Source organism: Monodelphis domestica, chromosome 3, assembly GCF_027887165.1.
Source record: "Monodelphis domestica isolate mMonDom1 chromosome 3, mMonDom1.pri, whole genome shotgun sequence".
Taxonomy (NCBI): domain Eukaryota; kingdom Metazoa; phylum Chordata; class Mammalia; order Didelphimorphia; family Didelphidae; genus Monodelphis; species Monodelphis domestica.
The window spans coordinates 189,142,989-189,157,009 of NC_077229.1; the positions used below are offsets into that span (position 1 = coordinate 189,142,989).

General features: G+C 37.6%; 2 protein-coding genes across 3 annotated transcripts in view; one reads left to right on the forward strand and one right to left on the reverse strand.

Moving 5' to 3' along the window:
* The window catches only part of WRNIP1 (WRN helicase interacting protein 1), a 40,122-nt gene that overhangs the window by 15,384 nt on the left and 10,717 nt on the right, over positions 1–14,021 (reverse strand). For both annotated transcript variants that reach the window (XM_007488056.2, XM_007488055.2), the window contains exons 2-3: positions 8,776–8,967; positions 6,864–7,120 (exon numbers count right to left, since the gene is read on the reverse strand). In XM_007488056.2, the coding sequence (XP_007488118.2) occupies positions 6,864–7,120; positions 8,776–8,967 (449 nt within the window). The remainder of the gene's footprint in view (positions 1–6,863; positions 7,121–8,775; positions 8,968–14,021) is intronic.
* MYLK4 (myosin light chain kinase family member 4) overlaps positions 7,051–14,021 on the forward strand; it is a 156,095-nt gene continuing 149,124 nt past the window's right edge. Inside the window, exon 1 of the mRNA XM_007488057.3 lies at positions 7,051–7,182. Coding sequence (XP_007488119.1) covers positions 7,127–7,182 — 56 coding nt within the window. The 5' untranslated portion in view covers positions 7,051–7,126. The remainder of the gene's footprint in view (positions 7,183–14,021) is intronic.

Here is a 14,021-nt window from a genome sequence, read left to right on the forward strand (position 1 = left end):
TGTCAGACCCCTCCCTCAGGGGCTTACCATCCTGGTGCCAGAATTAGCATGGGCTTAGTGTGGCTCAGTATACTGCTGCTCAAAACTCTGAAACTCAAATATTTCCTCAGCTTCCTCATACCAGGGATTACAGGCAGGGGTTATGCCTGGCTCCTTTACTACTTCCTAAGAATTTTTTCAACTCTGATTTTATATAAGGGTAAGGAGAATAAATACTTAGAACACAATTTTTATGATTACTTTGAATTTTAATTTGGTATTCATTTGAGATTCTTTCATCTCTTTACAGAAGAGACCCAAACCCATTGTTTCAAATTGAAACCTTCCTACTGCTACTACTCATCTAAAAGGTCCCCCGCTTTTCCCTTCAGTTCACTTAAGGAAATACAAAAATGAATCACTTCCTTCTTTCTTGCAGGGAAGATAAATCTGTCTGTTTGGGAAGTATGTATTTCTGTCTTGCTACTATTTAGAGGCTTTTTTCAAATAACCACACCCTCCCTCTCCCAACTCCCTCTATTCAGGTAGAAATATGAACTATTAAATATTAGGCAAAATCTGCACACTAACTGAGGCTAATTAGATGAGGTTATCCCTACTAAGAGCTTCAGATACTGGCTTCTTTTACAAACTGATTCAATATTATTTCTGATCAAACCCATAAAAATTATAAATAACTAAATAAAAACCAAAACTAAGTAAGTTTCATTACACCACTATTTCCATGGATGGGCTTAAACATCCTTAGAAACCTTCTACCATGTAAAAGGAGAGGGCGTGAGTGGCAAATATAAGAAAAAAATATGCTTTTGTTAAGAAAGCTCAAGATGAGTTGAAATAAACTAAATGAGCTCAAGGAGGCCTCTGATAAAGCGAAGATCTCCATATACACTAAAATACTTACAGCAGCACTTTTTATAATAGCAAAGAATTAAAAACAAAGTAGTAGATGCCCATTGACTGGAAAAGAGCTAAACCAATTATGGAATGAATTCTAAAGATTAAGTATGGCTCTGCAGAGGTAAGAGATCCACAAGGCATACAGTGTACATATTTCCAGACTTTTCCAATGTCTTATCAATTATGCTGAATTTTTCACTGTTTCTTGTCTTTCAAAAAGGGGGACATACCTGTAGAAATTATGTTAATAGCAATCAAAACAATTCTAAAAATAAAAACTAAAAGAAGTAGCACAGACAGAGGAAAAATTAGATTAGAGGGCCAATTACTGCTGGAGTGACTTTTAGGACACTACAAGCAAGGGGTTAAATTAAGAGAATTTCTATAGGCCTTTTCTAGCTCTAGTGCTAGGATCCTATTCATAAGCTTTACTTAAAATCCTGAACCTTCCTGCTACACACCAAGGATTGAGCAATTACCCAAAGAGGTACCTGTAAAGAAGACCAAAGCAAAGAGTAATGGGGGAACAGAGACAACTGTCATATGAAAGTCAGTCACTGGAAGGAAAAAATTAAAACCCAACTATCTTTCCTAAATATAGTATCTTCCATGTATTATCTTGGATATTGGAGGTGCAATGAAAATGAATTAAATTCTGTTATTTCTACTGTAAGTGTTTGGAGACCTCATTTTAAGGCATATTAATATACCTTTTCTTTATTTAAATAACAGTTCTTATGGTGTATGTGTGTGTGTGAGACACCTTTTAAAGGGTAAACACCAAAGTCCATTCTTTCTACTGTAGAAGTGCTATTGGCTAGGACTGTTTTTGTGTTGAAACAAAGCAATAACATCTTTTTCTTTTCTATTATTCAGTACAAAAGGTTATTTTTAAGAGATAAGCAAAGCACTTCATACTTTCTTGCAGGTCTCTGCCAGTGGAGTTCAAAATAAAACAAGTCACAATCTTGAAAATAATCAAAATGTTCAGGATACATTAATGAGACTCCTAAGACTGAAAAGCTGCTGCCTAGCAATGGACTACATAATCTGAGAACAAAAGGCAAAAGCTATTTCAGGTGATACTGGAACATAAGCAAAACCTAAATCTAAATGCAAAATGTTGGTAGGAAGGGAGTTAATGTGCAGCATAAACAGGATTCTCTATGGCTCTATATTATGATTTCAAGAAATTTCATTCACTGCATCTAGGAAGTAGTCAATGATTACCCTTTATAGGAAGCAAGAGATAAAAATGTTGGAGAAAGAACATGGTCAAAGTATCTGTTAATAGTTCAAACAAAATAACAAAAACACTGTTAATCTTCCAACTGGCTGACAAGTTTCCCCATCTTGCCTAAGCCCACTCCTTGGCTCCCCTTCCAATGCATTCCCCTTGTGTTTCCTACTCTGCCGTGGAAGCTGTCAGCCCCTCTGTCTGCTGTAAAAAACTAGTCTCTAAGCTTGCTAGGTGACACAGTGAATAGGGAACCCAACTACATCTCAGACACTACAAATGTGATGCTGGGCAAAACACTTAACCACCACTTTCCTCTTTGCTTCCTAATCTGTAAAATGGGGATAATAATAGCATCTACCTCCTAAAGTTGTTGTGCAGATCAAATGAAATAATATCAAAGCACTCGGCATAGTGCTGGTATTTAATAAGTACTGTATCACTAATTAGTATCAGAGTAAGATATTATCATTATTATTACTGTAATTAGTTTACATCTATGGTACTGATGCATGACATAAAACAGTGATTTGTACCTTCTCAAATGCAATGGGGTTAATGATTTACTTTCACCAAAAGTAACTGCTTGTCAAGGAATATGACTGACATAAAATTGAAGCAAAACGGCTTTCTATTAATGACAAGGATTTTCTGATGACATTGTAGTAAACACTAAAATTCTCCTTCATACAATGTATTAACAGTGCAAAAGAAACTGAACTAACCATCCATGATGAAAGAAAGAAAAAACAAACAAGCAGATTAACTTGTATATTGGCCACATTGAGAAAACATTTAATCTGGGAGTCCAAAATCCTGAGTTTACAAAGGGAAATTTACTTACATGTCCACAAGTAAGACAAGTCCTGAGTCTGTTTCCTAATCTGAAAATGGTGATAATGTTTATATTCTCCAGCAAATATTGCATCTCTAGCAAATATCTCATAGCAAATTTGCTACTATGGGGGAAGTGCTCTGTGAATCTTAAAATGCTATGTAATTCTCGGTAGTTATGGTGTGTAGTTGGAGAGTTATCAATTAACGAATATGATGCACCATCAACTGCGTCCAGAACTGAACAGTGGGTAGTGATCAAACTAAATCACATTAGAGAAACTGTTTAGTGCTTTCCAAGACTCCAAAAGGCCCAATAAGGTAAAAGTCCTTCTCTAACACCAAGATTTTCACTATTTTGCTGTGTGGCTATGAATAATGATTTCAGAAGGAATAAAACGACAAATGACCCAAAACAGCAATGGAAAGATACACAGCGGTGTCACCAAGCTGCAGGATGTTATTTGTAATAAAGAGGCATAAAAGACATTCTCAAGGATATGAATGACTTTTTTGGAAAGGAAGGAGTGGGGTTGGTCATGTAATGAGAAAAAGAGACAACAAATGGACAACGCAAGTGATTTATGAGTACCTCCAAAATATTATAAGAACAAAAGGAAGGTCTCCAGCACATTGGGTAGATCCTCTACGAAGGATTTATGGTGAAAACCTGGACAAGAATTATAGAATAAGAAGGTGAGGAAAGGTTAACATCAGCCTTGGTGGGAGAAGTGCTCACACCAGTACAATTACAGTGCCCACAGTAGCCATAAAGAAGTACAATCGACTGATAGAAGTTTTATCTCTTTATTTCCTATTAGGAAATTTCTTATTTCCCTACCCATTTCTTATTAGAAATGAAACAAAAGACTCTGAGGAAAATGCTTTGTAAATATTAGGGTGCTATAAATGTTATCAGCATCATCACCCTCCTCCTCCATAATGACTTCAAAGAGAAGATTCTAGATAATTTAGGAACTAGCCAACCAGGGCCATCCTGAGTTGACCCTACTAATGGACACAAATCAGATCAGTTCCATTTCTCTCCTAATGACAGCAATCCAGGGCATTGCTTAAGAATGATAGGGCTCACAGGAAGAAAAAAAACCAAAATAAGAATTTAATTAAATCTAAATTGCTGGCAATGCTATTGATGGAAGTGAATCACCTTTGATTGATTGCTACTTTCTTCCTCTTAGTAGCAGGAACTGAAGTATTATTTGTAGTTTTTACCTCTATTTCCAAAAGGCACTGGAGTGGTTTCTCTTAATTTTCAGGAAACGAAGGTAATCTCATAGCCTTCATTTAACTCTCTTGTTCACAGACAATAGAACATGTTTCCCTACAGGGTCTGTCACTAAGCTCACACATACTGCACTGCATCAGTTGCTCATAGGATTATAGATCATGTCGGAAAGAATCTCAGAGGTTACTAGTCCAACTTCCTAATTACGAAAATGAAGAAAGCAGGGCCCCAAAAAGTAAAGGGATCAAACAGGTACCCCAAGTAGTAGAGAGATTTGAACCAGGCCTGCTGATTTCTAAGCTTCTATTGTACCATGCTGCCTTCCTCATCATTTTCCCCTTACAATTAATATTTAATTAGAATAGTGAAGGAACATTTTCATTAAGTTATAAACACAGTCTTGAATCTATACATATTGGAAAGATATCTTATCCCAATGAATTACCTACCCCCTTCTGAATATAAGCCAAATCTTATGATAAAAACAGCCTGAATTAAAATTAATTTTTTTAAAATGGGAATATTTGAACAATTCAAACAATTCCCTGTTGCTATGATGTTTGAAGGAAAAGCAATACTAAATGCTAGGAGATAGTAATTACAAGTCCAAACTTTTGTTAAGCTAATAAAACAATCAATGTAGCATACATAAAGTCCTTTCCTAGCTCATTCCCAGTTACCTAGCACCCTGTGGACCCTTAAATACTAGTTTATATTATGAATATAAAAATGTTTGACATATTTCTTGCTCATGGCTTGGTCAATATCCTATTACGTGTCCATTCTGAAATGAACCCACCTTATCCTCCCTATGGTCACTGGGCCAAAAATGTTTCAAGTCTTTCATTAAGCAGAGCATAATTCTTAGATCTGACACAGCAAGTGGGGGAGGTCAGGGACAGAGAGAGACTGGCGAAACCCAAACCCTGAACAAGTGGAGCCTGAAACTATGCCTTGTACTTTAATCCCTACAGAAAGGAGAGTCTCCAAAACTTAGCCGGGGGCAGCCGCTAACACAGCTGTGTGGGTATACAGACTCAGCAGAATTAACCTCTTCCTAGGCCCAGATTATATTCCATGATACTTTCTCAAATGATACATGGGCATACTGTATCTGGCACAGTGGCCTGAAGAAGACCTGAAGAGGAAACTTTCTAAATCATATATAATCCAACCTAAAATTCCTAATATACACACCTGATATTACAAACTCAAAAAATAAAAAGGATTTAGGAAATTGAAGGTTGTATTAAAAGATTTTTTTTTTAAAAAAGGAATGTTCTCTAGAATTTCATTTTTTGTTGAAATTCTTTCATGGTCCATCTGACTCTTAGGAGATTCATTCAGAGAATAGAAATATATTTCAGCATTATTCAAGATAATTCAAAGAATAAATTATGTGTTTAGTGGAACTTCATTTTCAATCTATTATCTTTTTTGAAAAGAGCAAATTCTAGAATAGCAAGGAATTAGAATGAGTAAAAAAATAATTCTTTAAAAATCCTTAAGGATTTCTTCTTTAAAATTGCATTTAAGAGCTATAGTATGCTTCACAAACTTTGAACTAGGAAACTCTGGTATTCCACAGAATATTATAAGAAAGCACTTAAATGCTAGTTCTGATGTAATACTTCTTGTAGAGCTGGAGAATATGACCACAGTGGCTAGGTGTGTTCCTTGGTCCCCATCACCCTGCCCCAGAACCTTAGGTCTCATTGGAGCTCATTATTTCTTCCCCCAGTGTAAGACACTTCTAATTGAGTCCTCCCAAGACCGCAGTGCTATACACATACACTTCTAAGTGACTAGCATTTGTGAGTTCTATCAATATATTTCAAACATGGAAATGTTCCATGGTCAAATAAGCCTGTGTGACACCGATCCACTTTATTTTGAACATATTTCTCTATAATGCCTTCTTCCTTTTCATACAAAATACATGGACACATGAAAGCACTTCTAATAAAATTAGGATTCTCTCAGTTGAAAGTGTCCACTCTCCCCTCAAGCACTTGGTCTGGATCTTTTCTTTGTCCCTACCATGCTCTCCTTGCATTATACTTTTCCATATACATGTTCTATTCTCCCAGTAAAACGCAGTAAGCTCCTTTATGTTTGTTTTCCCAGGTGGTAGCAAACTACTTGCACATAGTAGGAGTTTAATAAATCTTTACTATTTTTATTGTTTTTCTTGAAAGATCATTGAAGTTTCTCACAATCTTCTCTAAAGCATTTTAGAAACTAAGTGACCAAATGTTTTATTATCACCACCATCACTATTGTAATGAATAACATTAATAATAGCAGTTCCCATTTATAGTACGCTTTATGATTTACAAAGCACTTTCCTTCTCTGACCCTGACACAGGCATAGGAAATCACAGCAAAGAATAAGTGCCAAGGCCTTGTTACTGACCCATGAGACTTACAGAGGTAGCCACTATAAACCCTACTATAAAACGACATCCTGATCCAGAGAAGGGGATTATTTTCTGCAGATACAAGTCAGGACAACTTTATGTATCTCTTGCTCCTTTCCTGGCCTCCTTTTATTTTCGTCCCCTCCATCCCCACCCTTTCTGGCCACCTGCCAAGAGATTCCTCGGGTTGTATGTGTTCTCCTGCCACAGCTCGTAGTCAACTTACTCAGAACTGCTGCTACTGCAGCTGCTGCTGTTGCCGTGGCTCACAGAGTCCGTGGGCCTGCCTTGGTCCAGCACCCGCAGCCCCAGGGAGCTGACTGCTCGCATTAAAATTGTTTTCATTGCTTCTGCTGAGAGCTTCTCCAGAACAATCACCCGGCACCGACTGAGAAGAGCAGCGTTGACTTGGAAGGAAGGGTTCTCCGTAGTGGCTCCAATCAGGGTCACCGTCCCACACTCCACGTGAGGAAGGAAAGTGTCCTAGCCATGGGAGGAAAGCAGAAGAAACTGATTCCGGTTAATGACAACCTGCAAAAACCTATGTGAGTTAGTTCTCTGCACCTCCTTTTCGTCGTTTTTGTCTTTGGGGTTTAAGGGCATCACCTCTACTTTGTGAGGTATGAATGGAGTTACCAGTAGTTTGATGAGTTTGGCCTTTGTCTTTATGAGCCCAGAAAATGCTCTCTGAGCCACCAGATGTATAGAAGTCAGTTCTCTATAGATAGCAAAGCTAGTGAATGTGGAATGTTATCCTAGTTTTGACATAAATGCTACTTTTTTCTGAGTAATCTTTCTCCCTAACCATTACTGTTGGAGCCTCCCATCCCACTCCTATACCAGCCCAAGGTTGAACTGGAATAATTAAGTTAAAACCAGAACTTTCTCTTTTATTTCTTCCCCAAAGAATAATATATGAAAAAAATGCTAATTTACTAATATTCACAAATTTTTCTCCTTTACAACCTATCGAACTATACTGTTGTCCTCCCAAAAACTATTGTGGGCTATGCAATTGTTATCTCCTATATTATTAATAAAGGAACAGTGAAATATAAGAGAAGGCCAGCATTGGAGTCAGGAAGAGCTGGGTTCAAGTCAAATCTCTTACACCTATTGGGCAAATCAACTTAAATTCCCTTGGGCCCTGCCAACTCTCTCATGATTATAAGTTATAGGTGAGTGGCTGATACATGGGTGGAAAAGGTAAAATGTAAATGAAAAATTTTAGTCAAACTACAACCCCAATCTCAAAGATTGTTTTACAAAGTAAGTCCATTTGGAGAAGAGCTTTCAGTTTAAATTTAAAATTTTTACCCCTGGTTAAAATAGTAAAATAAAAAATATTCAAAGAAAAAAATTCTTAATTAGAACACTTTTTTTCTGGCTCTAGCTGGGAGATTCCACAATCTGCTAATGCATGTAATGACAGTGATACCATAACTCGTTTTTATTTCAGAAAACCAGTCAATTTAATAATAAAGACCTGAATATCTGACCTTATATTGATGTTAATAATAAGGGCTGGGAACAAAGGGGAAAAAAATGCAGGTTCTTCAAGAACAAATATACAAGAGCTACTTTATACATAAGAGAAAAAATAATGCTAATGCTTTTGAAAATAAATTATTAAAAATACTGAATCAAAGCCTAAGTTAGAAATCCTACAGAACAGAAATTTGGTCTAATAGTCTTCTTTACTTTTGATGTTTCACCTATTTGTTAAATATTTCAATTCCCAGGTGGAGAAATCATTTCCAAGTCAGTAAAACATAACATTCTGAAGAACTGAAAAAATCTGGACCTAACAGTATTTGGAAAGACTGGTCTTGTACTTCTTCTCTGAAGTAATAAGATCACAGGTTTAGAGCTAGAAGGTACAAAAAAGATCATGAGGTCAACCCCCCATTTTATAGATGAGGAGCCAGGGCCCAGAGAGCCAATGTTTTGCTCAAGGCTGTGGCAGAGCTAGGATTTGAGTCCAGGTACTTCAACAAAACTCCCCCATGCTCTGGTGGTACACATCGCCTTGAATTTGTGTAGCACACTCTGTCCCCTCTCAGGTGCTGGTTCATCTACATCCCTTCACATGCAATTCTCAGGGTCATTCTCTGAGGCAGAGGGAAAGTAGTAAGTACCTGCTGAGATTTATTGAAACGATGAATCTCATCAATAAAAAGGATGGTTTTCCTTTTGAAAAAGTTCTTTTCATTTTGGGCTTGCTTTATGACATCTCGGACATCACTTGTCTTGGCACTTGTTGCAGACAGAGTCACAAACCTCATGCTATTTTTCTTGCTGTTGTTGGCTATGATATATGCCAAAGTGGTCTGAAAAAGAGGACAAACACAGAAACCTTAAGGTATTGGTTTAACTCAAAGAAGCATGTTCTGCATTAGCAGACCCAGAATGGCAGGTCAGAACATTTAAAAAATAACAATCTCATATTCCCAAACAGCCTTCGCCGCCTCTCACTCCTCCTAAAGAAATCAGGTGAAATGAAGCAGGAAAGGAACTAATCTCTTCCTGACTCTGAATCCTCTCCTTCCTACCTCCCCATTTTTGATCCCCCCTTTCAGGCCTGTGGGATCTTTGGTATCCCTGTAAAAAGAGCCAGTGTCCTGATTTAGCATTGGGTGACAGCTGTACTATCTCACTAAAGAAAAAGAAAATTCTCCCTCCCCCACCCTATTTCTCCTCATGACAAATAAGGGGACAGATACAAGGGAGGAAATAGGGATTACTATATCATAGAATTGGATGGGACTTGAAGAGTCTCTACCTCCTCTCTATCTCCCATTTAACAGATGGGAAACTAGTAATAAGGTTTAGAAGAAGTCTGCAAACTATATAGCTATTTAAACGATTATTTAAAAAAAACAAAAAACCATACCTTCTGTCTTAGAATTGAAACTAAGAATCAGTTCCAAGACAGAAAAGAGGAAAAGGGTTGGGCAATGGGGGTTAAGTGACTTGCCCAGGATCATTCTGCAAGTGTCTGAGCTCTCTACTTAAATGACTGTATCTCAACTCAAAGTCTACAATTCCCTTTTTTCTTTTTTTAAAGTAAGTTTTTATCAGTATTATCTTTACATTGCCTAAATTTCCCAGTGTATCCCTACTTCTCCCTTTTCCAGAAAACATCCTTTGTAACAAAATTTTTCAATTCTCTTCTTTCAAAGCAAAAAAGTAATACCAGCTAAGTTTGCCATTATTATATGGACAGGTAAAGTCTAGCCTGAAGAAAGGAGATTCAGAGGGGAAAAAAAGGAAAATATTTCAGCAAGGCAAAAATCCCTTTATAGTTAAACCTAGACTTAAAGGGCTTTTCAGAGTTTAAAAGCCTACAAATATAGCCTCCAATGCTCTCCCAGCTTTACCTTATCACATAGCCATGACTAACCAGCCATTCCATTAGGCAGGCTCCCTCCCCAAAGCCTTTTGTCTGGCACCTTCCCATGAGCTCACTTTCTCTTTTAGTTGCATTGTTCCCAACAAGAGCCAGGAGAACATGAAAGGCTTTTTTATTTCTTTAAAAAATAAAGAGAAAAATACCTTTCCCTTCTGAGTTAGAATCAATACTGTGTATTGGTTCCAAGGCAGAAGAACAGTAAGGGCTAGCCAATGGGGGTTAAGTGACTTGCCCAGGGTCACACAGTTAGGAAGTGTCTGAACCCAGGATCTCTCAACTTTAGACCTGGCTCTCAATCCACTGAGCCACAGAACTGCCCTTCCAAAGGCCTTTTCTTTACCATGTGAAGGCACCAAAGCCAGACCATCTTGTTTCAGTGATAATCCATACAGAACTCAAGGACAAGATTTCTGGAAAGCATCTCTCCACATCTCCATCCCAGCCTCCTTAAGCCAGGAAGGGATTTGTTCAGGACAGTTAAAAAAAAAAAATTATTTGGGGACTTGAGCTGTTCTACCCATAGTAGTAACTACTAATTCAGGAGATTAAAAAAAAAAAGGCTATAGTTCACATGGGAGACAGGTAATTCACTTAATTTTTCAGACACACAGACACACACAGACAGACACACAGACACACAGACAGACACACAGACACACACACACAGACAGACAGACACACAGACACACACCTTAAGGCTAGAAGCTGCAAAGCAGGCCAGGATGCACTGAGGAAATGTTCCTCAACCACTAAAATCATAGTTCTTGTTTCCCTTTCCCATTAAAAAAACTTTATGATTAAAAAAAGTGAAAAATGTGGTACAGTTAAATTATGTTTCACAGAAAACTGCTTCTCCATCTCCATGTCTCCTAGTCTGAGGGTAAGTGAGGAGTTTCCTTTCCTTTGTATCCCTGAGACATCTTTTTGGCCTCTGGCCTTTTCTCTTACATGGAAAGCTAAGGGAAGAGTGGCAAATGCAAAGCTAGAGGAATGGCAGTGCAGAATTCATACCAAGATGAAGCTTTATTCCACACTCTCCCAACCTTTTGTTTTTGCAAGGAATCAGTTGGGAGGCAGCAGTCTGGTATTGGACACATAGGGCCAAGAGTAGGAGTCAGGAAGACTTGGGTTCAAATCTGGCCTTTTGACACATAATTTGTAGTGACCCTGGGGGAGGGGAGACTTCTCAGTGTGGGATCCCCTCAGTAACTCTAGAACCTAATAAGGAGCAGTTGGTTTGCATTGGTAGGGGAAGTTTCCAAGCTAGGAGTTCCCCCAAAGAAAGTACAGGTCTTGAATTACAATATTAAAATGAAAAGGAATCAAATTTGCCTCCAAGCTGTTGCTATTTAATTATGAGGGCCCCTCCACTAAAAGAAGGAAATGAATGGGCTAAAGTCTGGTAGAATAATCCCAAGAATTCTAGAAAAAGAATTGAAATAGTTAAGACAAAAGGGGCATTACAAGTAATGGCACCATTTACTCTACTTATTGTGTTGCTGCAAATTTGTACAATGCTATCTATATGATGCAGGAATTTCACCAAACACAAAACAAAACTCAAAAGACAGGCTCTAGTTAGTTCCTAAAGCTCAAATAAAATATATCAGAGAAGCCACATTTAGTTAGCACTTAGCAATTGCTTGTATGCATTGCAATCTTGAAAAGGTTGCCAAATTCTTCCTACTAGATTTAGACAAGAAGACTGCAGCTTTAATATAGAGTAGGCCAAAAGAACAGTTGTATGCAATTTTCAAATACTTCAGTTTTTAAAATTTAAAAATAATTTGCCCAGCACAGATTCCCAAAATTCCAGTTTGCTGGTTCTATAGTCATCATCTTCTCCTCCCCTATTTGGATACCTCTTTAGAAATTTCATCTTTGACATGAAAAGGACCTTCAAAGTGTCTGTTTAGAACCAGTTTAAATTTCAGTGAAAAAGTGCTAGCACCTGTTTTTGACACCAAGAATGCTGGGAAATGATGTGGTCCCCACCCAAAAGAGGAAGGGACAAAATAGATTGGGTGACAAAGAGTGCAAAGAATGGGCTGCTTAGTGACTTTCTCAAGTATTGTTATATCTCTGGTATTTCTTCCTTTGTTTCTATCAGAAGTAGAATTAGTGAGGGTAGAAGAATTTTCTTTTTTTCTTTAATAAAAGTACAGCTGTCATTCAATTAAAAAAGCATCTCTAACACAGTATTACTAAAGAATACTCCACATACAACCTTTTAAATGCTTAGTCTGGCCTAGTCAATAGTCATTTGCTCCAAGCAAATAATTAGTTAGCAAATGATAACTTTGAAATAGCAGCAAAGAATGCTTATTTAGTCTTAGAAGGTCCTAGAGTAAAAGAAGATTTACCCAATAACTTAACTCAGAAGCAATTCTCTCTAGCTCTAGCTAACTTTTATTTTGGTTTACATCCATGATATTTTCAGTGAGGCACTCCCAGGATAGAGAATTCCCTCCATTAATGCAATCTGTTAACTCATCAATAATTTATATTCAGAAGATGGCTTGGAATACTGAGTTTGATTAGTCTATTTTTTGATGGTAAAGGGAAGAATTTGAACCCAGACTTTTCAGACTCCTCACGCCACCAGTTGGAAATATCAAATTGGCAAAGTGAGGATTCCAAAATTAGACTGAACTTTTCATTTCTCTGGTGACAATGAAGCTCATGTAAATTTTGTTACTTTTTGGATGTAATGTGAATTTTATTGGTGTATTTAAACTCTTCAGAGAAAAGTTCACCTACCAAAGCAAACATCTCAAACTGTTTGACAACTTCAAATTTCAAGCAAGTTGCCAGGAGCACTAGAAAGTTTAATGACTTGTCCAGAGCCCCTCCTCTACCAAGTGTCAGAAGCTATACTTGGTCATGAACCCAGCAAGGTCTCCTTAATCTCAAGGCTAGCTGGATAGTTTCTTTCTCAAGTAATTGGAAGGATAAATTTATTGGATTCATTTTTTTTAAACCCTTATCTTCTGTCTTGGAATCAATACTCAGTATTGGTTCCAAGGCAGAAGAGTGGTAAGGGCTAGGCAATGGGGGTTAAATGACCTGCCCAGGGTCACACAGCTGGGAAGTGTCTGAGGCCAGATTTGAACCTAGAACCTCCTGTCTCTAGGCTTGGCTCTCAATCCATTAAGCTACCCAGCTGCCCCCTGGATTCAGTTTAAAGAATTAAATCTAATTAAAATTTTAACATAAATAAGGCCATATCCTGTTGTATCTTTTGCCTGACTAATCTTTAACCAATGAGAAGAAAAACTCTGGGTTAAAGAAAAACAATTGAAATGTAAAGATCTGGCCAAGTCACTTCTTTATGTCAAATGGAAATATGGGGAGTGCACGCAAAGAAAGAATGATTTATGTCATGAGGTTATCCTATAGGACTTGGGGATTTCCCCTGCTATTTGGTATTCCATAGTATCCTATATTGTAAGCCATAGAGGGCCTACTCAGGTTGCAAAGATAGGCTAGAAATTGGGATTTGAGAAGCAAGATCCCTGAAGATGGTGGTAACACTGGAGATGTCTTATTTTATTTATGTCTGCCACCCAGGAGAGTCATTAAGGACTCATCTGTACTCCTGGCCTGGTTTATATTGGTTCCATGCAGTCCACAGCTGTTCCAATAAATTTCCTGTCTACACAACAAAGAAATAGTAATTTCAATCAGTAAAGTTTAAACCAGGTCACAAACTAGGTTTAGGAAGAAACAACTATAGGAGGCCACTCAAAGACTTAATTAGATGGCAGATTTAAAATAGTTTTAACAGGTTAAAGAGAGGCAAAAAAGCCATAGAAGACCCAAGTCCTACTTCTGAAACATGTATTGACTGACTGTGGGCAAATCTGTTCAACTTCTCAAGAGCTGTAGACAATTAAGTTTCAGATTAAATACCCACCTGCATTAGTAGGGGAGTTTCCCCACCTGGGAGTTCACTAAATCAAAGAAACAAGT